General features: G+C 34.8%; 1 protein-coding gene and 1 pseudogene across 1 annotated transcript; one reads left to right on the forward strand and one right to left on the reverse strand.

Annotated features, from left to right (window-relative positions):
• Window positions 1-923: 923 nt before the first annotated feature.
• Window positions 924-10,612, forward strand: LOC109082642 (annotated as a pseudogene).
• Window positions 10,613-16,258: 5,646 nt separating this feature from the next.
• LOC109048620 (patatin-like phospholipase domain-containing protein 4) lies at window positions 16,259-25,367 on the reverse strand. Its single transcript, XM_042757389.1, has 7 exons — window positions 25,205-25,367; window positions 24,755-24,943; window positions 22,359-22,453; window positions 19,438-19,573; window positions 18,602-18,667; window positions 16,845-16,997; window positions 16,259-16,705 (listed from the first exon to the last, which is right to left on the reverse strand). Exons 1-7 carry the CDS (start codon window positions 25,268-25,270, stop codon window positions 16,574-16,576), a joined length of 837 nt encoding a protein of 278 aa, XP_042613323.1. The 5' UTR covers window positions 25,271-25,367; the 3' UTR covers window positions 16,259-16,573.
• Window positions 25,368-25,833: the final 466 nt, after the last annotated feature.

Below are 25,833 nucleotides of genomic sequence, written 5' to 3' on the forward strand. Positions count from 1 at the left end.
AAATCACTGCTGCTACAGCACACGACATTTCCGGGTTCTACGTGGACATTTTATTTGAGCGCTTCTTTCAAATCAAGCTGAAACTGAAAAGCGCTGTGTTGTGTGGACATACAAAAGGTTAAAGGTCAAAAGTGTTCATTATTGAAACGTAATTTACGCTCTATCAGTTGAACAATCAATCTAACATGCGTGAAGCACGTGATCTTCTGCGCTCACCTTCTTTGTTTACACTAACGTTAAACTAGAGCGTGTTATGCATTAACTGCCATCTGATTCTGCAGCGATGTTGATGTTTCTGGCAGCAGTCAGATCATTTCTCTCTCGTCTTGGATGAAGGCCACGTTAGGCCACGGCAGACCGACCGTTTTAGGAGAAAATGTATTTAGTCTGTTCTCAAAACGTATTGAATAGGCCAGTCTAGTATTTCAATAGCCATTTTAATGCAAAAATTTGATTATAACCTATAGGTTGCCGATAGGTTGCACGCTCGGCCATCACTCAGTTATACATTATTTGATAGTCTCATAATGTTACTGACTACCATTCAGCAGCTCACATTAAGTTTTCAAAGCTTCCAGCAGTGTTGTAATCTTTTACTGAAACTAAAAGTATGTATTAAAATACTATTAATAACACAAAATTGTATAATATTAGATAAAAAAAAAACTAAACGAAAAATTAAGAATAACTGAAGTTTGTGCTAAAGTACTAAAATTAAATAAATAAAAAATTAAATAGCCTAAACAATAACTAATAAAGTAAAACTTAAAAACTGTAATATTCTTACACTTACAAACACACATAAGGCTATAGCCTATATATATATATATATATATATATATAATTATAGACATTTTGAAGTACACAGTGTTGTTTGTCCATCTATTTTCAATTTCTGTTACCTTGCTCTTTCAGGGTGAACAATGAAACCCCTTCCGTGGATCTGTTGCACCCTTGGCCTGCTGCTTTTCTGTACTGCTGATGCATACAGTGGTAGAAAACCTAATTTTGTCTTTATGATGGTGGATGATTTAGTAATTTGAGACCTTGGATGCTACGGAAACACAAACCTCAGGTGTGTTCATCGATACTAACTGGCTGCTTATGATATGTGGATCACGTTTTATGTTTTAGTTGTTACATCTATGTGTTCTGCATGTGAAATAATGTACAATTAGGCCAGTAGTATCAGAAGATGCTGTGTAAGAACGATTCAAGATCAGCAAGCCAAATTTGACTTGCATGGGATTTTACTTTTGATGGGTTCATAAACAGTATGTGAATAAAGTTGTTATGGAAGCTTGTTTCTACCACAGAATAAAAAAATAAAATAAATAAATAAAAAGGTAATTGCAACTTTTTATCTCACAGTTCTTTTTTCAAAATTCTGAGAAAAAAAAGTCTAAATTGTGAGGTATAAACTCACAGAATTGATAGATAAAGTCTAAAATGCATTTTGTTGTAAAAAAAAACAAACAAAAATCAACAACAACAACTGAATTGTGAGATGTTAAGTCATAATTCAGAGAGAGAGAAAAAAAGAAAAAAAAAACCCGTATTATTCCATTGAGTAAACAGGCTTCCATGAGTTTGGAACCCAGGTGAATAGACATCCCTCTCACAGGCATAATGAGACTGTGTTATATTGTGGTTGTTCTGGTCTGCAGGACACCTAACATGGAGAGACTGGCTCTGGAAGGGATGAAACTGACCCAACACAGCTGCTGTGCCGCTCTGCACTCCCAGCAGGGCGGCGTTCCTCACAGGCAGATCCGGTTAGGTCAGTGCTGGAGTTACTGCACTTTGAGTACTGCTGAAATAAGCTACATGTGCAGTTTTTAAAGCATTGTTGAGACCTAGTGTTAAAGGGCACCTATTATGCAAAATCCACTTTTGCAAGGTGTTTGGACAGAAATATGTGTTGGAATTGTGTGTACATAGCCATCTTAGAATGATAAAAATCCATCCATCCAGAGTCTTTTTTTTTTCAATCTTCATAAAACCAAACCAGGCTCAAAAAACAAGGCCCATATCCTCAGCTCTAAATGTGTTGTGCCATGTCTGTCATTTTGTCTGCGTGCGATCGGCTGTGTCACATCCATCGTTACAAAGCATATACAAGTCCATAAATGATTCAAACTACAGTACCATTCCGAGACATTCTGGTTCATTCACATTATTGTTTCTTCTGCTGTAGTCTCTCCTTGTTCTGGGTCTAAGTCCAGTTCGTACATGTACGGCTAAATACCGGTCCTCTCACTCTCGCTCATGTTGCTTCTCCTCTCTGTTTATTGCCATATGCAAAGCAGAGACGTCTAGGCTCCGCCCCTTCTGGAGTCGGACGGGAAGTTGCAGCTCATTTTCATGTAAGGTAAACAGCACTTTTTAGACCCGCCCCAAAAATGACACTCTTCTCTGTATGGTATTTGGAGCTGAAACTTCACCGGCACATTCAGGAGAGCCATAAGATTAATATTAATCTTGTAAAAAGGGGCATGATGGATGCCCTTTAAAGTGTTCTGTGTATGAGAGATTGCTGATAATTAGCAGGACAAGTATTATTATTATTATTATTATTATCTATAATTACAATAATGATAATAATATAATGATATTATTATTATTATTATTATTATTATTATTATTATTATTATTATTAATAATAATAGTAGTAGTAGTAGTAATGGGGGAGGCTTGAATTTATATTTATACTCTTCAGTAGATTCATTGTTTAATCCTTTAGTCACATTTATGCAGCACACATCTAAAAAAAAAAATGGTCAGTTTGTCTTTTTAACATTGGGTTAGCTTTTTCAGTGTATCTGCACATTTACATTTTTTCTTTTCTTTTTGGATATCATAGGTATGGCAGCACATGGGCGCATGGGAGTTTTTCTCTTTTCTGCATCGTCAGGGGGCCAAGGCTGTCAAAGAGCAAGCTATTCCACTGCTGTAATTGGTATGTTACTTGCATAACTCTGGTTATCTGGTAACAGGGTCCTGTAAAGTATGTCACTGTGGAAAATGCCTCAGGCGTGACCAATGACAATACGCATGGGGGCTGACAGACAGGCCACGGGAATGACAAGGGTCACCTGTTGTTGCACAATTCTTAAAATATCTCTTGTTCGTTCTAATTGCACGGAGGGAAGGGTATCGAGATCACCATCTTTCAGTAAACTGGAGTTATACTGTTAACCTTAAAATCGTTTGGTATCTCATTAGGTATATAAACAGCTCCACATTTCAAAAAGCTCATTGTTCAGATATTCCAGTGTTGTTAATGACAAATTGGACTATTATCTTTTCAAAAATATCTAATTCTATATAAATGTATTTTTAAACAATGGACTTACTCAGAGCAGTGTTGTATTATACAACCTATAAAATCTCATGATTGTGTGCAGTGATGTGCAAGCTAACTTGGCACTTATATCTTTGGACTGATATGCAGTTAAATAGCATCTATAAGGTAGATTGATTGCTTAAGCCCTCCTGGGGTTACAAGCTCATGCTCTTATAATTTGGTATCACTGATTCCTGGGACATGGGACAAAAGATGTCCCTCAATTTAACTTGACATTGGATTTGAAAACAGCAACATTTCTGCTGTAAAAATAATTCAAGATTATTAATAGAATGCTCTTAATACACCCATACCATTTTATTGTATTAACCTTTTTTTTAATCAAAATTATTACTAAACATCTCTATTCTTTTATACGTCCTATAGATATATTAAAGTCAAGACAAGTATAAATATAAGTATGCATATTTAAAATATGTTTTTCTATTTGTAAATATTTATGAAAGATATATCGTTCAAAAGTTTGGGGTCTATAAGATTATTTGATATAGTCTCTTATCTCTAAAGCTGCATTTACTTGATCAAAACTACATATTGTGAAATATTATTGCAATCTTAAATAACTGATCTCTGTATTTTAAAAATGTCATTTTTCCCTGTGATGCAAAGTTGAATTTTCAGCAGTCATTACTCAAGCCTTCAGTGTCACATGATCCTTCAGAAACCAGTCTAATATGCTGATTTACTGCTTAAGTAACATTGCTTAGTATCATCAATGTTGAAAACATGTTGTGCTGCTTCATATTTTTGTGAATAGTATGATTCTGTGATGAATAGAAAGTTCAAAAGAACAGTTTATTTTAAATGTATTTTAACTGTAACTTTTGACCAGTTTAATGCAATCTTGCCAAAGAAAAGTATTATTTTTTTAATTAATTAGCTCATTTATATGCTAGATTTGTCAAAATGTATAATAAATATTAGATATGACATTCATATCTGACTGTATATGTTGACATATTTAAAAAATGGTGAGAAAAGGGTAAAAGCAGGTTTTGCCAAAAGCTTTGAACATGTGATTAATCCAAGATAATTCCATGATTGATTTATTGATTTGTTTGTTTATTCACTTCTGTAGTTCGTGTTGTCTTGTGTCTCAGAAATTAGTGATATTACATGATAGACCACTGGATGAAAAGCTAGCAGTTCTACAGATGAGCAAATAATTAAGAAATAAGAAACATTAAGAACAAAATGCATGCAACAGGGGGAGTGACAGAGTATGCAGCTTGCTAACTCACTTTTCAGGAAACAGTAAATGCTTATCATCTTTTGTAGGAAATCACTGTTTGGTTCAAAAGGGGGCTGAAAGAGTCATGTTCAGAATCACAGTTAGATCAGAGAATGGGTTTAGTGGTTTTTAGATAATTTTGCATCCTTCATTAAATTACATATCCATATCTCTCGCACATTCTGTATCATCTCGCTGGTTTCTTTCAAATCAAAGCTAAATACACGTAGAAACAGTGCATCCTTGTGGCACGGATGACACAGAAGAGCATACCCAGCATACAGTGATATGGAGAGACACAGAAGATACTGTTGACAAAGGAATTGTTGAATAAAATCATTATTTTTGTTTTCTTCGCTTACAAAAAGTGTTCCCGCCGCTTCATATAACCCAGATTGCACGTCTGATGGCAGATGGAGTATTCTGACGACGACTTTCATGCCTTTTCTGGACCTTGACACTGTTATTTATATGACAGTCTATGGGACAGTCACAAGCCTCCCGGTTTTCATCCAAAATATCTTAAACTGTGCTCCGAAGATGAACAAACTTTTACGGGTTTGGTACGACATGGAGGTTAGTGATTAATGACAAAATTTCCATTTTGAAAAGAAAAAAAAAAGTGAAAGTGACGTGACATACAGCCAAGTATGATGTTCACCAAAAAATTTAATTATGATGTTGTCCTTTTCATTCCAAACCTGTACTACTCTATTTCTTTCATGTAAAAGGAGAAATTTTGAAAATTTTACAGGTCAATCGACTAAATGCTGGAATTCACATCAAAACTAAAATTGAAACAGATTTTAAAACACTATGAATCATACACTTGAAAGTGGTTATAGAGGAAAACTGGGGCTCATACAGTAACCGACTGAGGATCACACATGCAGAAACATGCACCTTGTTTCTAGATGCATGACAAATGAAAACAATATTTGTTCTGAAATATTAAAATATCTGCTAAAAAAATATCAAACATGTTTGAAATCCTCTGACTGGATGGATTAGTGTCCCCCAAACTGCAAATTGCCTCAAACATCTAGGCAAAAGTCATGTTGTGTATTCCAGCCTTAAGGCTTTAAATTTTTCAAGCATCAAAAAAGGACACAAAAGCACCATAAAAGTATAGTTTTTTCAGAATAATAATCACCATTCATTGCCTGGCTTCAGAAGATTTTAAATGGATTTGAAATCATATGAACCACTTTTATGATACTGTTATGGAGCTTTTGTGTCATTTTTGAAGTTTGAACCAGATTCATTGGGTGGAAAAGAATGACTAGTACAGTTCTTTAAAAATAGTCATTTTATGTTCCACGGAAGAAAGAAAGTCACATGGGATTGAATGACATAAGGGTGAATAAATAATGACAGAATGTTATTGACAGAACATTTTTCTGTGAACTATTGCTTTAAAAGAAAAACAGTATCTTTCAGCCTCAAACACAAGGCCCACGTCACACCTAAAAAATTTTTGAGCAATTTTGCCGGGCAACTTTGGGCAGTGTTGCCATCAATGGGCAACCAGGTGAGACACAGGGCCCACGGCTGATCTAAAGTATCCAGATAGAAATTTGTTACTCATTCTCAATCGGAAAATGTCCAAGCAACATTGCTCATAAAAGTTGCCCTGTGTATTGTCAGCCTTACCTGTATCACAAACAAACAGTTGAAAAAAAAAATAAATGTTTTCAGCTGCAGAACCGATAAAAGATTCATATAGTAATGATCAAGGTTGAATTCTGGGCTCTCTTTGCAGTGCATTGTGAGGCACTGTAAGACATTGCCTTAATGTAAATCAAAGCCTTGTAAAAACTCACATAAAAGCCAATTCCTTTCAGCCAGGCTCTAATCTAGTGCTTTGTGTCAAATGGTAATGTGAAGATTTTTTTTTCTTTTTTTTTTTTTTTTTTACAGGAATTCAGAGAGGCCATTCTTGCTCTTCTTCTCATTCCTTCAAGTCCACACTGGACTTTTTGCCTCTCGTCTCTTCACTTTTGACTTGTCATGGGAATAATCTAAATATACTGATAATTTAAAGTGAGTACAATAAGTGGTCTATTAACTGTATTACTTGTTTATGTTGTTTTTTTGCCTTTAATTAAGGTGTCCTTTTTGTATTTGCTAAAAAAGTATCTTCTGAGGGAGCTGAGCCGAGAAAGAATTCATCACAAACCAATGAGCGTGTCCCTTAAAAGGGCACAATAAATGGGTTCTAAAAATATCTTTGAAAAAAAACCTAATAACAGATGAGTATAGTTATATAAATACAAAAAGGACATTGTTCATAGCAGGGGAATAAGCAGAAGGAATGAAATGATTTTTCTGTCTGTTGCAAACAGCAAACTGGTAACCAGATAATTGGATTATGCAATTTTAAGTTTTGAAGATATTTTAAAGAAATGCATGTTAAGGTGCAATTTATATTTGTCTTGCATTATTCTAGCATTAAAGCATAAGCTTTTAGATATAATAGTTTTAAGCATCATGACTAATATTTAGTCAAGTGTGTCAAAATGTTTGACTGGTAGAATAAAAGGTTATTTTTGACAGTTGAATTGCAGAAACTTATTAGTGTAAAGTCATAAGCTAGATTTGCATTTTCTAAATGAAACAAAGTAATAGTGTTAAAGTTTTAGGTTTAAGTTGTTTTTTCAAGCTTTGGTCCTGTGGAGTGGCTTAGAGTTAAACTGATAGTTAACCCAAAAATGACAATTCTGTCATCATCTTCTTTGGAACATAAAATTAGATATTATGAGAAATTTAATCAAAATTGTTTAGTAACCAAAATGAAGAAGAAGAAGAAAGCCATAGAGGTTTGGAATGACAGAAGGGTAAATTATGACAGAATTTTCATTTTCGGGTGAATACTGTTTTAGCTTTAAATACTGTAATGCATGAAAAAAAGAAAGAAGAAAGCCAATTACAATTAAATAATAGAATATGCCACTACATCTGCAGTGAGTCACAACTTAAAGACACCTCTTCTATCATCACTTGAACCATAAGTGTAACCAGAGAACATTCTTTAAACACAAATCCCTCTTCTTTCCCTTTATTTCGGCTTGTTAGTTTTTTGTAAAATGCTTGTGGTGTTTTTCAGTTGTATGTTTTTTATGTAATAGTGTGTGCTTTGTGTTAATGAATTGCAAAAGTTTCAACCTTAGTGTTATGGATTTAAACAAAGCCTAAATGACAATTTGGATAAAAATCAATACTGCATTGCACTGGAATATGTACTTTTCCAGTGGTTATCACTAAATGCTACACCAGGTTGGTTTTAGTATTATAATTTTGATCTAATTGTCAGTCTGACTTCTCACAGTGTTGTTGCTTTTCTTGGGTCAGATCATGCATATTTGGAGCGCTTAAACTTAAAGGGTAACACACTGGTGTACATGACTTCAGATCAGGGGCCTCACCTGGAGGAGATTTCCATTCACAGAAAGATGCATGGGGGCTGTAGTGGCATATACAAAGGTATTCTGTCCAAGGGTTTGTCCTTAAGAATAGTCATGAGAGCCAGTTTACCAACCCTTGTGAACAAAGCATCACATTTCAGCATTATTTTCAGTTTTAAATATGAGGTGAGCAGTAATAATGTTTGATGTCAACCCCTTTGTTTCTCCGTGCCATCTCTTGAGCAGCTGGCAAGTCAACCAACTGGGAAGGTGGGATTCGGATACCAGGGATTCTCCATTGGCCAGGGGTCTTACCTGCCGGGAAGGTCACTGATGAGCCCTCTAGCAACATGGATATTTTCCCCATGGTGCTGAATTTATCTGGTGCTTCCATACCCAGTGACAGGTAAGAACATGTTGCCTAGCAACAAGATCTGCCAGTCAAGGATTTGGTTACTGAGACAACAGATGTAGATACAATGGATGCTACTAATCTGGAGTTAGATTGAAATATTTTGATATATTGAAGTCAATAGATTAGAATGGGTTTTCAGTCACTTAATAAGATGAGCATATAACTAGGCCAGTAATATATACCTATATAATGACCATGTAACCAGGCTAGCAACTGCAGTGCATTACCACTTGTTTTCATTACAGAGTCATTGATGGTCATGATCTCTTTCCTCTGCTGCAAGGGCAAGTGGAGCGTTCTGAACATGAATTTATGCCCAACTGAATGCCATCAGATGGCACCCAGCTAACAGTGAGTCCTAACTTTAATACACTCTTGTGACGGGTTGTAACTAATAACTATTTGGTAACATTTTACAATTAAATTCCTTAGTTAACCTAGTTAACATGAAGTAACAATGAAAAAAATATTCTACAGAATGAATTAATCATAGTTATGTTAATTTCAACATGTACTAATACATTTTTTAAATTAAAACTTGTGTCTGTTATTATTATTTAATGAACCTGAGCTAACATGAACCAACAATAACTAACGTTAACAAAGATTCATATTAAATACTTAAACAAATGTATTGCAAGTTAGTTAATTCTAGTTAATGCACTAAGGAAGGTTACTGTAAAGTGTTACTAACTATTTTGACAATCTTAATAATTACAAAAGAACTGGTCCAAAGTTCACTTTAGTGATGAGATCAACTTCAATTTAATTGGGTCTGATAGGAAATATTATGCTTGTCATCAAACTGGACTGAACCCAAAGTGTGTAAAGAAGTCAATGAAAGGTGGAGGAGGAAGTGTCATGGTTTGGGGGATGTTTTTTGCAGCAAGAGTTAGCCCTCTTATACAGTGACATAGCAGAGTGAAGGCAAATGTTTATTATTAGTGCCTGCGGCAACATGCTTCCCTGTGTTCATTGCCCAGTCAGCCAGCAATTTTCATGCAGGACAATGCCCCCTGTCACACAGCAAAAGGGGTAAAGGAGTTCCTTGAAATACACTAAAATAATAAAATGGCCAGCCCAGAGTCCTGATCTAGACCCGACTGAAAATCTCTGGAAAATCCTTGACGACAAAGTTAAAGCTAAGAAACCCACAACAGTTAACAAAATATGGAAGAGAGTGGAACAAGAGTGGACCAGGATCACAGAACAGTGTGAGAAACTAATGATATCCTGCTGCTAAAGGTTAAATTTACTTTATGGATAAAGCGCAGATGATTCAAATGTTTTTAGAGCAGAAGTGTTTAATAATAAATATTAAAGAAAAGCAAAAAATAAGTGTCCTACCCTATGTATTTTCATATATTTTTATTTTTATTTTTGTTTACCGTGAACTGACATCTGACAAAGTTTCTACATGCAGAGCACAAAAAAAAAACCTTGTCAGCCATTTTCATGATCAATTTACATTTACATTTAATTTACATTTACATTCATGCATTTAGTAGACGCTTTTATCCAAAGTGACGTACAGTGCATCATTTTTTTTTTTACCTAACAATCCCTAATCAATATTTTTATTGATATTGATTAGTTGACTATTATATACTTTTATTATAATACTTATGATAATAGAAAATATATCAAGATAATATGTACAAATTATAAATGATATTTTCTGTAAAATATTTTAATGGGTAGATAAGATTAGATAAGGGGTTTTTTTTTTTTTTTTTTTTTTTTTGTAAATGATTGTGAAATTGATAGATAAAGGTGATGACTGATTCTTTACATTTTGAAAGCTAGCTTTCCTGTTTTTACAGGTGATGCAATCTGGAAGGTCTTTTTCTTTACCTCGATTTCTACCCAGAGAACAGCTCTGCCTGCTTCCACACTCATATCTGCTTCTGCATCAAGCCATGACCCTCCGCTGCTTTATGACCTGTCAAGAGACCCATCAGAAAGCACCCCCCGAGTCCAGACACCAAGCCCCAGTTCTACTCAGTTCTGGAGGTCATAAGGGCAGCAGTTAGCTGTCATTCACAGAGTCTGAAGCCTGTTCCAGTACAGTTTCTCCTCTGCAAATAGCATGGAAGCCCTGGCTCCAGCTCTGCTGCTCATCTCTCAGTCAGCTTTGCACATGTGAACGAGATCATCAGATTGAGAAGCTTTGAAACAAGCTTCAAAAAGAATAGTCAGGTACTCAAAATCCAATGGCTTTAATGCACATGAAGGGCATGTAATACTTAAAAGGATAATTCACATAAAAATTAAATTCTGTCATTATTTACTTATCCTCATGTCGTCCAAACCCTGTATGACATTCTTTCTTCTGTGGAACACAAAAGAAGATATTTTGGTTCACAGAAGCATATGTATAAATATGGTAACCAAACAGTTTTGGTGACCATTGAATTTTATGTTTTATATCTTTTATGTTCAACAGAAAAACCTTTTTGCCAGCCATAAAGGTTCAGATCAAAATGAGGGTGAGTAAAGATGACAGTTTAAATTTTTGGGTGAACTGTCCCTATAACATTAGCTGAAAAAGTGTGGTCACGTTTAATGTTGTTTAGAGAATTTTGTGGATGAAATGCAGTGATTTCAAAAGGAATCGATTGGGATTTTTGCAAGGGCGAAACTTTCCCCATGCAGACTTCACAGTGGGTTCACTCAAATTCGCCATGTTCACCACAGAAAGTGACTTCTGTGTGAGCTGTGCTTCATAAATCGATGGACAGTTTTTGGCTGCAAAATTTGGCTTATTTGACTGAACTGTAATGGGTTAAGTGTGCAATTTCACTGTAAACAATCTAAAGAATGATATTATTCTATACAGGTTTGGAAGAAAGAGAGGAAAAGGAAAGGCAAAACAATACTGCACACATTTTCTAGCCAAATTTGTATCAAGATAGCACATCTAAGGTAATTTGTGGCAACAGTGTTTGTAAGTACAGCCAGTTTCTCTGTTCTGAGTTCTGTATTTTTCCTAGTCTGGAGATGTATCATCCTGATTGAACATCGTAAGGTGAGGGATTTTGTGAACCAGTAATTAAACCTTTATTTTCGTAAGCTTTCATCTAGCCTGTAACCGGTAACGACTCAATATCCGTAATGCCTCTTACTGGCTTTGGTGCTCTAAGGGTTTTTCTTGTGGTATTTTGGGTATCCAATCTGTTTTGCTTATTTTTGTGCCTAATCAGGCTGAATGGTTTACAATTTTTGCCAGCCATAAGAGGCTCTCCACTAACTCACCATCATGTTCATTACACTAATCTAATCACATTAAAAATGGTCTGTGTCAGGAAATAAAAAGATGGTTTGAATATATATATATATATTATATATATTATATATATATATATATATATATATACATTTTTTTTTTTTTTTTTTTTCACAAGCCAGATGTGATATTAATTGGTATTATGCTGTGCATTATGGCTTTATGTATTTATCACTGTTTCTGGAATATTTAACATATTTGCTAATCAGATATTGATAGTCACTTGTATGAGGTTAATTTCATATTTAAGAATGTCAACTTTGAATAAATAGTCTGGCTTCTTAAAATAGTTTCAAGTGGGTGTTACTTGACATATGATCAAGTAACTCTTGCTAGCATCTTTATGAATCAAATTTGAAGATATGTTGACCACTTCTTACAGCCTATCTACTAAACTGTATCACTTTTATGTGAACAGATACTGACTTTTAAAGATATAGCTAAAAGAGCAGATGGCGGTACCCAGGGGAGCCTTGAAAGCGATTGAACCATGGGGCTCCTCAAAACGAAAAAGATCTAGGCCTATGTCAAAATAGACAAGTTCAATCATTCTGATTTTCCAGGTGCTTTTGCAGAGGGAAGAGATCAATCAGTTGCATTACAGGAGGTCGGCTTGGCTTAAATGATCAAAGGCACCAAAAGAGAACATGAGCTCTGCTTAAGGATACGTCTCTAAAGCCTATAGAAACTTTATTTATAATGACTTTTTAGAAGTTGGAATTTTTTTTCTTAATTTAAAGTTTTATTTTATTTTATTTTTGGTTTAAAAAAATCTATATGAACTCTGTGACACTACAGTAATGCTTTGTTACAGCAGCTGAGTCAATAAGACATTATTTTTGCTATTCTGTTTGATGACACTGAATTTACACTGCAGCTTTGCATTAAATTTAGCATTGCGAAAAACAAAGTACACTTAAGAATTCCTTTAAAAATAGTATGGAAATAATATACTTTAATAGAATATATTGTACTTAAATGTGAACTGAAACTTAGAATTAAATGATAATGTAGTTTAAATTTATATCAAATGCATTTGCAATACCACATTTTAAATGATAAAGTTGGAATTTAGTGCATTTAAAATATATTAAAATGCAAGAACACACTAAGTTAAAGTACAGTTTTCATGTGCTATGTGTGTTGTTATGTCAAAATAAGTGACATGACAAAAGCATTAAGGCATGACAAAATATTAATATAACAATGGTTTAAACTGTACTTTAAAGTAAACCTTAATATGTCATTATTATAAAGTGCACTTTTTTTCTTGTGCACTTTTAATACACTAAAGCATACTTTGTTTTAATGGTAAACAAGCACCTCCACAGTTTTGACCTCTGATTCCTCACTGACGTGTTTCAGCTATACGCTGCCAATGTGTATGACTCAGACAGCCAGATTCACTGTTTATCTGAGCGGTGAAGCAGATAGAGTCAGCTCTGTCCTCTGCTTTGACATTAACTGCTGTTAATTTGAGTTAGGCTTTGGCGGGGCTCCTGTGTTTTTATGTGTTTTTTCCTGTAACCACTTTCAGCCTCTGGCAATTTAGCCCAAAATTATCATTAACGCCACACTGCCTGACAAGGCCAATGCCCACGTGGACCATAAAGAGTCGCCTTATTCACTGCACCTGGCACCACACAACCTTCACCGCTCATTCTCTGTATTTTGTTGTCTTATGGGACCACTGATATTCACACATTAGAAGAATATGAATGAGGAGAAACAGGTAACACTAGCAAGGTGACAGATGTAATACCAGGACTTGTTTTGACATTCTGTGTAGGGCAGAATAAAATGTACGAATTTGAAACCTAGAAATTTCATAAGATAAGTAAATATGTATTAATGGAGAGATGATGAGAGGGGAGGGTGTCTGGTTTGGACTCCAAGTTCGTTTTAACAATAGAATCTTATTGCAGTTCAGCTGTTTTTGTCTCTCTGTTCAGCTTTCTGACTCACTCTGGTCGTTTCCTCCGGCAGATGCGATTCAAAGCATAAACTTTGATTTAATTTGCCATCTAACAACATATTCTCTTTTGCATCAATAGTCTGTTTCTGCACTGAAAACCGCTCCTCCCATAAGTCAACTGAGATTGGAGATTCTCTTTTTTTTCCTTCTTTTTTAATTGCTGAATGACATTAAGCTATATTTCAGAATGGCTTATTTTGACAGTCATGTCAATGTTTTTCTTGTAATTAACAATTAAGGGTTGTTCTGCTAGTTTGTTTGATTGCAAATGTGTTTTACCTGCGGCTGAATGTTGTGCCAGTGCAATTAACCTATATGAATGCAGGTTTCACTTGTTTAAAATACTGAAATTACTGAAGAGGCTAGACTTTGATTTCCCAATAAACAAAATATAGTTCATGGATTTGCCCAGTAGATAAAGACAGGAGTATTTAAAGGCAACATGAAACTGGCTTCATTTGCAGAATAGAACATTGTTGTATTTATTATAAATGATTTCAATGCACAATTGTGTCCTTGTAATCTTTCTAAAACATTATTGTCCCTTCCCGTCACTTCAGTAGGTCTCTGCAGGACAGTAATGGGAGTTACCAGATTGGTGGGCGAGGCAAAAATGGAGGGGTGCTTTCAACCACGTTACCAGATTTGCTCATGTTACAGTGATGGTTGTGTTTAGGGGTGGGGTCAGGTAAGTGGCATACTTTTCAATGCATGATGTAGAAACACCCACCATGTGAAAATGCCCACAAATTTAGAAACACCCACTTATGCTCTGCAGAGACCTCATACTCCCTCACAACGATGTCTCTTCATGAGGTCACGTGAATCTGTGCAAGGGATTGGCACTATTATCTTCCCTCCTACAACCTTGCACTCACATCAGATTGCAACAATTAACAAACAACAACAATCCAACCATTCAGTATTTTACTGATTAACAAAATAAAATTCCTCTTAATTATTTATTTATTTTACCTCATTTCAATAGGCTATACATCACAATCTGTGAGAGTCTTGATGCAGGAGAATATTGTGTCTGGGCCCAACTCGTTTCACTTGATCTCAGCAGCCGTATTTATTCATGAGCACTGTTTAAGATTTAAAAAATTCATACAGGCTCACGGTGCCCTGGACACCAATATTTTAACAATTCATAAAAGATGAATTACTGCCTGGTCATCTGAGATTTCAGTATGGATTAGCATAATGATTTTTGGGTGTTTTAAAGCACACTGCATGCGAGTGAGTAGAAGCACTGTTTGCTTTTGGCACCTGATAGAGTTTAGACTTTAGACCAGGGAAGTTTTAGGAAGAACTCAGTCGCCATTTCCGATTCATGCTTGCTTTAATTAATGATAAGCATGATATCGCTTACCTTTACCTCAGCAGTGGGAGTTGACTATATGATCCAAATGATGTGCAGAACTTCGATTTTTCCAATGCTTCAATGTAGAAAAAACGTTATGATTTTGACCAAGAAGGTTGGTGGTACATGTTGATGAAAAGATGAGTGAGCATTTCAGTGTGGAATGGATGTTTTATTTTTCTTCTAATAACATTCTGATTAATCAACCAAATAGTGGATGTTGTTTCAACACTGAAAACTGATTGATGGCTGATACTGACTTTTACAAGGTTTAATCAATGTCTCTTTCCTACCTGGGTACTCTGTATACAGACAGCACTTTTATATTCTATTTTAGTGTTTATTGCTTTATTATTTTAGGTTAGTCCATTTATGTTATCAATAATACAATTATTAAGAAAAAAAACAAAAAAACAAAACCTGAGCTTAACAATGCAGATTGATAAAACGTGATTCAATCCAGTAGCTTTAAATTAGTTTTATACTTCTCATCATGCTTTGAACAGTGGTGGATATGGGGAGAGAAAATGTTGAAATAAAGTGTTATTTTATGAAGTTTTTAGATTGTGTAATGTTCTATTATGTTAAAAATTATGTGCAAAGAAAAGCTGTATTATACTTGTTAATATGTTATTATTATAACACTTTGGTTGAACTAGCATGGACAGTGGTTCTACATTATGGAAAAAATGTTATCTCTATTCAGATATTTCATGTACTGTAGGATGAACTAAAGCAAACTGAGTAAACGCAACTAAAACTAGACATGTCCAAGTAGCATGATTCAGTCATGTGGAACCACTGTCCATGAATGAATCATGGTCAGCCAAAAAGTGTTTTTTTTTGTTTTGTTTTTTGAGTGTATGCACATTGCTGCACTGCACAAAAACCAACCATGCAGCATGTCGGAAAATGTACATTGAACATGACATCATGCATATGAGGTATGAGAAGACGGTCTCTGTGATAACTTCATTAGATTCGCCTGCTGATGTAAATCTCATTCTCAGACAAAAAAAATCAAGTGCAGGTAAAGCGATTGTTCTAAGGCGGGGAGATTCGAGTTCAAACCGCCTCTCCAGTGGCTTTACTTCAAAGGTTTGTTCTCCACGGTTGTCCTCAAGGACCTACAGAAACGTTGCATTGATACGTGCAGCAAAAGTTGAGTTGTTGTTCATGGATCTGACTGAGATTTAAAGTCCATTATAAACAGATTTCAACAGAAAGAGTTTCAGAAATATTTATTTAGTCATTTGTAAGGATCACTGTGTATTGTAAGTGCCCTGAGAACAGGAGTTATTTTAAAGCAGTGCAGTAGAAAATGATCATTCAGTCTCCCAAAATACATGATGCATTTCACTGATGCATTTATCTGAAGAATGAAAGCAGACACTGAATCAAAGTATGATTATTACACTAAACTCAGCAAATATTGCACACCACAGAGGAACTGCTATGAGGAAAGTGGAGCCAATATACCACGTTTTAGACATTCAAGGTGTTGAACCCGCTAAAAATTAGAAAATCAGCTACTGCATCCATCTTTCTTTCTTTAAAAAGTAAACAGCATCCTGGTATCCCTGCTGTTCCAGTGCTTTGAGTCTGGGTAATGAGGGAGGAAACAGAGCCTGGTTCAGCCTTATGATGTTGTCTTTTGAGAACTGAGGGTGGAAAATGGTTGAAATTTCAAAACATGTCAGGTTAAATCAGTTTTGAAGGATATATATATTTAAATACTTGAATTGTTTAAATTTTAGCAATAAACAGTTATGCAAAATAATTGTTATGCTAAAAACTTACCACAACGCTCATGTTGGCCAGTCTGAGGTGAAGCTTACTTATGCCTTTATGAGCTGGGGAGATATCCTGAGGGCCGCTAAATGGTGACACCGTGATTGTGCGTCCCACAGGAAGAATAGGAAGACTGTCTGTGAATCCCCCATCTATCCATTTCTGAGGAAAATTATATTTTTTAACTGCATATACAGTGCCATTCAAAAGTTTGGGGTCAATAAGATTTTTAGAATCTTTGAAAGTGTCTTATGCTCTCCATGACTGCATTTGTTTGATTGATAATACAATAAAAACAGTAATATTGAGAAATATTATTGCATTTTAAAATAACCAATTTCTATTTTACTATATTTTAAAATGTTATTTATTTCTGTGATGGCACTCCAGTTTTCAGTGTCACATGATCTTTCATGAATCAATCTAATGCTGATGATGTTCAAGAAAGGTTTGTTACTGTCAATGTTGAAAACAGTTGTGCTGCTTCATATATTTGATAAATCAACATTTCAAAAGAACAGCATTTATCTGAAATAGAAATCTTTTGTAACAGTATTCAGTGTTTTTACTGTCACTTTATCAATTTAATGAATCTTTAGTAGTCAGTATATTGTTTTATTTCCATTTCAATGAACATCAGTGGACTTCAACCTCAGCAATCTATTTTACAATGAAGTTGCCAATCTGTCTGAGATAAACTAAGAATCCAGTCCAAAAAAGAAGAAGAAAGGATAAGGATGTGCAGTAGAGACACACAAGGATGTGCATTTGTGTATGTGATAACAGAAAGGCTGCCTAAAACCTAAACTGACATTCCCAGAATTTCCTGTGTGAGACTTTTTTTTTCTTATTATCAGTTATCAGTTATGTACATTAGGATTTTATATTACATCTGATGTAACTAAATGAATGTTTATTGCATTATTTTACTGCTGTGTGTTGCCATGATGGTGTTTAGTATTTTGTATGAATAAAACTGTGCATCTTATATATTTGTATTTACTTTCTCTCTTTGATCCAACATATGACTTTCTCATCACCACGTTTTTGGTGGTTATCAGTGTAAATGTACAACACAGATATTAATACTTCAATAGGTTGGTATATTAACATTCTTTCAGTTTACTGTAAATTTAAGTTGAATTTGTAAAGTTCTGGCAACCACCACTTACAAATAAATACAATTCAATCAATAAAAAACAAAAAAATACAAAATTTACATTACATTTAGTCATTTAGCAGATGCTTTTATCCAAAGCGACTTACAAATGAGGACAATGGAAGCAATCAAAATCAACAAAAGAGCAATGATATACAAGTGCTATAACAAGTCTCAGTTAGCTTAACGCAGTACACATGGCAAGGGCTTTTAAATAATATTATAAATAAAAAGAAAACAGATAGAATAGAAAAAAAATAGAGCAAGCTAGTGTTAGAGGTCTTTTTTATTTCATCAAAAATTAGTCTATTTTATTATTTATTTTATTATTTCACAAAAAAATTCATCATGTTAAAATAATCTTACAATTTGATATTTTCCTACGACTACACACTTGAACTTCACCAGACTGCTTTGGCTGTAAATACCACAGCATTTGGCTGCTAATAGTTTTATCAGACCTCTGTCAGTGGAGAGAACAAGCAGAACCAGACAGTTGGTCTGCTCATTCATCTAAATAAATTAAACAGTCCAGATCTAAACAGCAGTTCTCAGCAGAGACATATAAAGTACTGAGCCAAGAGAGTTGGTCGCAAGACACCATTACCTGCCCTTGGAACTCCACTGGCTTCATTCCAGCATAGACAGGCACGAAGCAGCTGGCCAAGAGCACCTTTAAAAACAATACAGTCATAAAACATCAGGAGAATGGACAGACAGAGGACTAGTAGGTTATAAGAGTGCCTGTAATAAAGAAAAAAACAATCTTTAGTTTCACACATGTGGAAACTTATGGTCCAAACATTGCCATACGAATTAAAAACAAATTTTCCTTACACCTTGAATACAAACAAGTGTGTGTACTGCTAAAAAAAAATTATATGCACTACTGTCCAAAATCATGAGGTCGGTAAGATTTTTCAATGTCTCTTATGATTATAAAGTCTGTGTTTTTTTAATAGAAAATAACATAAAAACAGTAATATTGTGAAATATTATTACAATGTAAAATTAATGCTAAAATAAATAATTTGTATAGTAATTTAATGCATTAAAATGTACTTTATTCCTGTTACTCCATTACTCCACTCTTCAGTGTCACATGATCTTCAGAAATCATTCTAATATGCTGATTTGATGCTCAAGAAACATTTCTGATAATCAATGTTGAAAACAGTTTTGCTGCTTCATTTGCCCATAAAGAAGGAAAAAGAAGCTAAAAATGCAAATTGTATCATTATGTTAGATGAACTACTGAAGCACCAGTGCAATTTGTTCTTTATTTCAGATGGGAATGAATTAATGAACTTAGCAGCAATTTTCCACAGCAATAACTCGGTCCAGTGACAGCACTTATGATGTGTTTAATTGAATAGGCAAGTTCTCTTTGGGTTGTGGGCATTGAAAGATAAATCATTGTCCATTGACCCCAGGCTGGAATACCTTAATGAGATCTTCCCTTGAGGTGAAGCTGGACACCATGCAGTTCTTGCGTGTCTTTGAGTGTGTTATTGAAACATGGAGGCGTTCATTGGCTAACTGGTGGGCATTGGGCGGGAGAATCTCTTCGATACCCTCCCTAGAGGAAAACCAAAGGACAGATGCTCATTTGTTGTGTCTGCATAATTAACAACCTCGGTGAAAACCATTTTTCCCTCAACATTATATCGTAATTACACAATCTGCTGGCCAAACCATTGAGGTAACGCAGGAGAAATAAGGAAAGAGAAATCCACTCAATGTTTCATTCCAAGGATATTTCATCAAAATGTATGAAGTCTGCTATTCGCTCCAAGTGGTGTGTCAAGATTATCAGAAGCCTTCAGAGGTTTGTGCACATCACAGATATTATTTCCTTCAACAGAAATAGAAAAAAAAAATATACCGTTTTATATCATGCCAGCAGTATCTGTGATTTCAGAAGTACTAAGGAGGTGACACATTATAGCATCAGAATGGCACTATCTTCAGATCATTCAAACCTCATTCTACTGGAGCCAGGAACAGTTCTTTCATATAGATCTCAACAGCTGTGTGAGGCTGAATATGAAAAAATAAAAAATAAAAATTTATTTCATGTATGTGTCAAACAAATGTGTTCTGGAAAACTTGCATGAAGTTACTTCAAGGTCAAGGTGTTTCCTCAGCTCTGTATATCACATCAGTTTACACCTCCATACACAAACACATTCTCTCTTTAAAGAGCACTTTCAACTTAATATTGGAAAGAATGCTTAATACTCATGGTGGCCAATTAATCAAGAACATGCCTAATCAACTCTCTTTAAAAAATTACTCCAATAAAGAAGGAAATTATCAATGGAGTTTGTGCTTCACTGCGCAGATTTGTTATAGAGATACTTTACTGCTTATTGAACATTTGTCCCCTTAGTGGCCCTGGAACATTTTTACATATGTTTGGCATCATCCTTTCATGTATTTTTTTTTTCTAGATGTATGCCAGTTTCTAACTGTATGACCTGATCAAAATGGTCTGTGTTACCCTATTAATGACTGCACCTTTTAAATGGTAATTCCTCTTTTCTGTCTAAATCAACACTGGATGCCATTTGCTGGTTGCAACACAGTGAATTCCAATGTGAACATATTGGAAGCTTTGTTTTCAAAGTACATGAGACCTAGATCAGTGCATCTTTAAAGCAATAGTTCACTGGAAAATTTAAATTGTCATTATTTGCTCAACCTCACATAGTTGCAAACTCTTGACCTTATCTTCTTTGGAAAACAAAAGAATACATTTTAAATAAAGCATTTAGATTTAATTCAATAAAAAAAAAATTGGCCCAACTCTTGCTGCAGAAAACATCCCCCTAACCAGGGGAGCTACTAAGGGGGGTGAAGGACTTAGGACGATTCTAAGGGCCCACATACTTTTGGGGGTCCCTGGAGATCCATTTTATTAGCAGTAAAAGTACTAGTGGTAATGCAATAAAAATTATAAATGTAACAAATAAAACAAAATTACTGCTTGCATTTCTGGCAAAATTACTGTTGTTATTATTGTTGTAAACTGTTATTAGAGATATCTTCGAGTCAAGTCCAGTCATCAAAATATCTTAATATCTGTGGAATGGAAACAAATGGAAAATTGACAAGCTTGTGCTGAAGTTCTATGGCTGTTCTGCCCACCAGGTCTTTGAGCCAGTCACATGACTGAAAACGTCTCGGTTAACGTATTGGAACGTATTGTATCGGAACGTATCGGAAAATGTATTGTAACCCTTGTTCCCTGAAGGAGGGAACAGAGATGTCATGTCGGATGCCCAACGAATTGGGATCTCGCTTAGAGAGACCAATCCATTTCGAGTGTAAACTAAACAAGCCAATGCATATTGGCATGCAATTATTGCATCCAGCTGCTGCTAATCACAGTGTGAGTATAAGTAGGCAGCAGGTGCAGCGGATATTCAGGTATTCGCTGAGGAGCCGAGCCAGTGACCCGGCTGCTCAATGGTGGTAAGGAAGCTGTGGTGACAGGACGTGATGTCACTGTTCCCTCCTTCAGGGAACGAGGGTTACAATATGTAACCGAGACGTTCCCTTTCAGTCATTCTCTCTCAACGTCACGTCAGATGACCGACGAATTGGGATCCTTAACAAAGGGCCACAGGTACTGCCCTTCCAGAGTGCCGTGGAAGCCTCCTGCGCCACTATTTTTTTGCGCAGGCCAGGGCTTACCACAAGAAGACCAGCTACTGCTGCTATGGCACTACCACAGAATAAAGTCATACAATGACTTTATAATTAAATGATTTTTTGAAGAGTGAGTTTTTCTTATTTACTAATTAATTTGTCTTTTTTTTTTCTGCCTTCATACTCAGTTTATATGGTTTGTTTATATGATACATCTGTGAGATGAACTCAATTTCTATAATAATACAGGCAGAAGAACACCCACTCTCTTCAGCAAGACTGATGCTTCACAGCAATTAAAAATAAAGCTGCCACAATGCCAATTTGAAGACACAGGACACCCACGAAGAGCTTTAATTATTTTACAAATGCATTTTATTTAAAATTCACTGCATCGATAAAAGGGAAAACATCAAAGCATGACAACAGTAACAGAAATTTTGAGTTAATTCTTCATTTTGATCCAGCCTCAGTACAATCTATTGCAATATTTTAACACCATTTTGAAACTGAATTTGATTTCAAATGAGGTGAATATAAGTTGTGTGAAAGAGACAGCTGAGTAGAATATCTTACCCTGACACTCTTTCTGATTAAAATTATGCATGGCAAAAAAAAGGGTTGACAAAAAGCCCTCTGGGGTTAATTTCAACAACCCACTGAATCATTTTTCGTTCGATCAAAAAATTATGTCTGAGAGCCGCATTTACCTCAGTTCAAGCATAAAGTCATATCCTGGTGTCACAGCTCCAAACCTCTGGCTCCTTACATTGCTGGCAAACCTGTAGGTGAATTCCTTACAATGCTGTGGAAACACAAATCCAGAACATATAGGTAAAGAAATAACTTAGTCAGTTAGTGTGTATGAGCCCTGGTGATGGAACTGTGAGAAATATGTATTTTCTGTGGATCTGTTAGCTTGACAGGGAACACATCAATCTGTATAACATACAGGTCAGTCTATTTTTAAAGCATTATGAGGGAAGCTTTAACTTTAATGATAACAATAATAATAATAATAATAATAATAATAATAATAATAATAATAATGTCTGTGCTTTATTTTAAGGAGGCATTTTTAACCATGTTAACCATGAAAATAAAATAATATTATAGCAATTTCTGAAATATGTTTTAATAAACATCAAAGACTTTAATAAATTGAACCTACTGCAAACACTGCTTTGTGCTAACGCTCGTGTTTTGCTTTTGTCACCTCCAGGAAGATGAGGTGTTGCTAGTTAATAGGATATTTCAAAACACTTTAATAAAAAAATATATATATATATTATACATATATAATATATATATAATTACACATACACACATAGATACATACATATACATACATATACATATATATGTGTGTGTGTATATATATATATATATATATACATACAAGGGCTGTCAATAGATTAACGTTTTTAATCAAATGAATCCCCTTTTTCTGTGATTAATCACGATTAATTGCATACTTCATGAAATTAAGCATAGACCATTTATTTTGTTTCAAATGTTCAATTTGTCATCATTTGCTATATCCAGCAAAATAAACCAAAAGACTGAAGGGTGATTCTCAAAAATTAATTTTTTGCAAGCATTTTTTCAAGATAAATTTAGATGTCTTTCCAAAAAAGGACACTTAGAAACTCCAAAAGGATACCAAAGAACCAAATGATACAAGGAGGCCATATAAGCACATATGAAAGAAAACAAAAAATTCTGAATTCTACAGTATGTGTACAGTGCAATAGCAAAGTTTTTTTTTTTTTTTTTTTTTACATTTTAGAGAAGTCAAGTTGAGATACCGAACAGGACCCAGGGCTTGCAAAATTTAAAAATCCCTGGTAGCCCTTTGGGCAGGTACTCTTGAGATTTTTGTTAGCCCGAAAAATTTTTTACTATAAAAAAAGACCTCTAACACTAGCTTGCTCTATTGTTTTTCTATTCTATCTGTTTTCTTTTTATTTATAATATTATTTAAAAGCCCTTCCTACGTGTACTGCGTTTAAGCTAACTGAGACTTGTTATAGCACTTATATATCATTGCTCTTTTGTTGTTTTTGATTGCTTCCATTGTCCTCATTTGTAAGTTGCTTTGGATAAAAGCATCTGCTAAATGACTAAATGTAAATGTAAATGTAAATATTATTGTCTTAATTGTTTAGATTTTTCAGAAGGATTAACTTCTTTCTCATTTACAATCCTATGTGTTTGCTGCGTAAAAACATGAGTTGATATTTGCATTGATCTGACCATAAACAGCAAGAAAGGCTTGTTGGAGATGCAAACTCATTCTCTGCCATGAGGTGATGCTTTAGGAGCACTGAAATATTGTGGTTTCCCTGGTAACGGCTGTACACAAAGCAGCTCCGCGTTCATAAACGCTGCTTTGTCAGGAATAACCAACGACACGTTTCTCTGGACAGTCGGTTCTCTTTAGATACATTTAATTAAGGACATCCGCGCTGCGTTTTGACTTGAAACGTGCAGCAATCATATTTGTTCAATGACATCATTGCCTTTGAAGTTAATCCAGCCATATGGCAACTCTTGTCTTTCCGTCCCCAACTGTAAGACCTCTTGAAATTATAATTAAGACATTTCTTATACCATTTAACGTATTTAAAACTTTTTATGGCCTTAAGTTTGATACTAGTCACTTTAGGAGTACCACATGGAGATGCCACAAAAAAAAAAAAAAAAAAAAAAAACCCTAACCCAATCGCCTGCTGACTGCATATATCTACTACAGTACACAGATCCATTCCATATAACTAAACACAGCAACATAAACATGACAAATCAAAACATTATTGTGAATGTGTGTTGAAACAACGTGAATGTATGGAAATGTCTGTGCCTGTGCATAAATACAATGTGCGATCAGTGCGTAATTGCATGCGTTAACGTTGACAACGCTTCAGCCCTAAAATATTAATTATCATTTTTAATATTTACCAGTCTTTGCCACTATCCTTCAAACCATCAGGTGTTTCCTATTTGTCAGCAAGAAGTCATTTACAAATATAATAAAATTAAGTTTGATCCTTTTTTTTTTCTTTTACTCGTGTTTACAGGTCAGTATGTAACTGAATGGCTTTACCTGTAGTTTATCAGGAGCAGTGATCATTATTGTGGCCACTAGAGCACCAGCTGAAGCTCCAGTACAGGCTTTTAAAGAGGACAGCAGCTTATCTCCATGTCTCAGTAACGCCTCTGTTACCCCCAGATGATATGCTCCTAAAAATCCAGCCGCAGCAAACGATAAATTCACCACCGTCATACCTGTAATCTGATGAGAGATATTTTAACTTTGGAGAAGTTAAAAGATTAAAAGTTATATCTGTGTTGTTTGGCTTGGATAGTTCTGAATGAGAGACACACAGGTCAGTCCATCATTACTTGTACCCTTGATATATAAAGAAGTAACACTAAAGTAACACTTTAAATATCTTCATGACGCGTCAGGTTTGCTGAACTAAAGACATAGTAAGGTGTCAAAATGCGCACGCAATTAATTATCTGCCTTATTAAATCGTTTAATGTTACTTACTTCACATATAGTTCGTCTTCTTCTTCTTCTTCTTGTACGATTTAATGGCGGTTGACAAGCCAACATATAGTTCGTGATTTCAGGGCACGAGTTTTGTTTGGCAACACAGCAAAGCACATGTGTACCCAGTTTCCGAGTTGAGACGTTTCAAAATAAAAGTCATGTGTTACGTTTCCGTCAGCTGGTCATTTTGTGCTGATGTTGTGCACCGCCTGTTCGAAAGGTGTTACTTACATTAGGAAATGTAACCTTTTAGTTAGCTTGTAATATTTTATCTGGTATCATTTAAATGACCATTGAAAAATTATAAATAATAATGGAATCTAATAAATTATATATTTTAATATAAAAATAATAATATATTCAGGAACTGTATCTAAAAATTACAGCCCCCCCCATATAATATATATATATATATATATATATATATAATATATATATATATATAATAGATATATATATATATATTATATATATATATAATGTAGATACATGTAACAAATAATAAAATGTGTATACACACACACACACACACACACACACACACACACACACACACACACACACACACACATGTTAACAATTAACAACTGTTTTATTGTACTTTTAGTGAGCTACTATTCAGCCAC

Source organism: Cyprinus carpio, chromosome A1 (genome assembly GCF_018340385.1).
Source record: "Cyprinus carpio isolate SPL01 chromosome A1, ASM1834038v1, whole genome shotgun sequence".
Classification (NCBI taxonomy): Eukaryota; Metazoa; Chordata; class Actinopteri; order Cypriniformes; family Cyprinidae; genus Cyprinus; species Cyprinus carpio.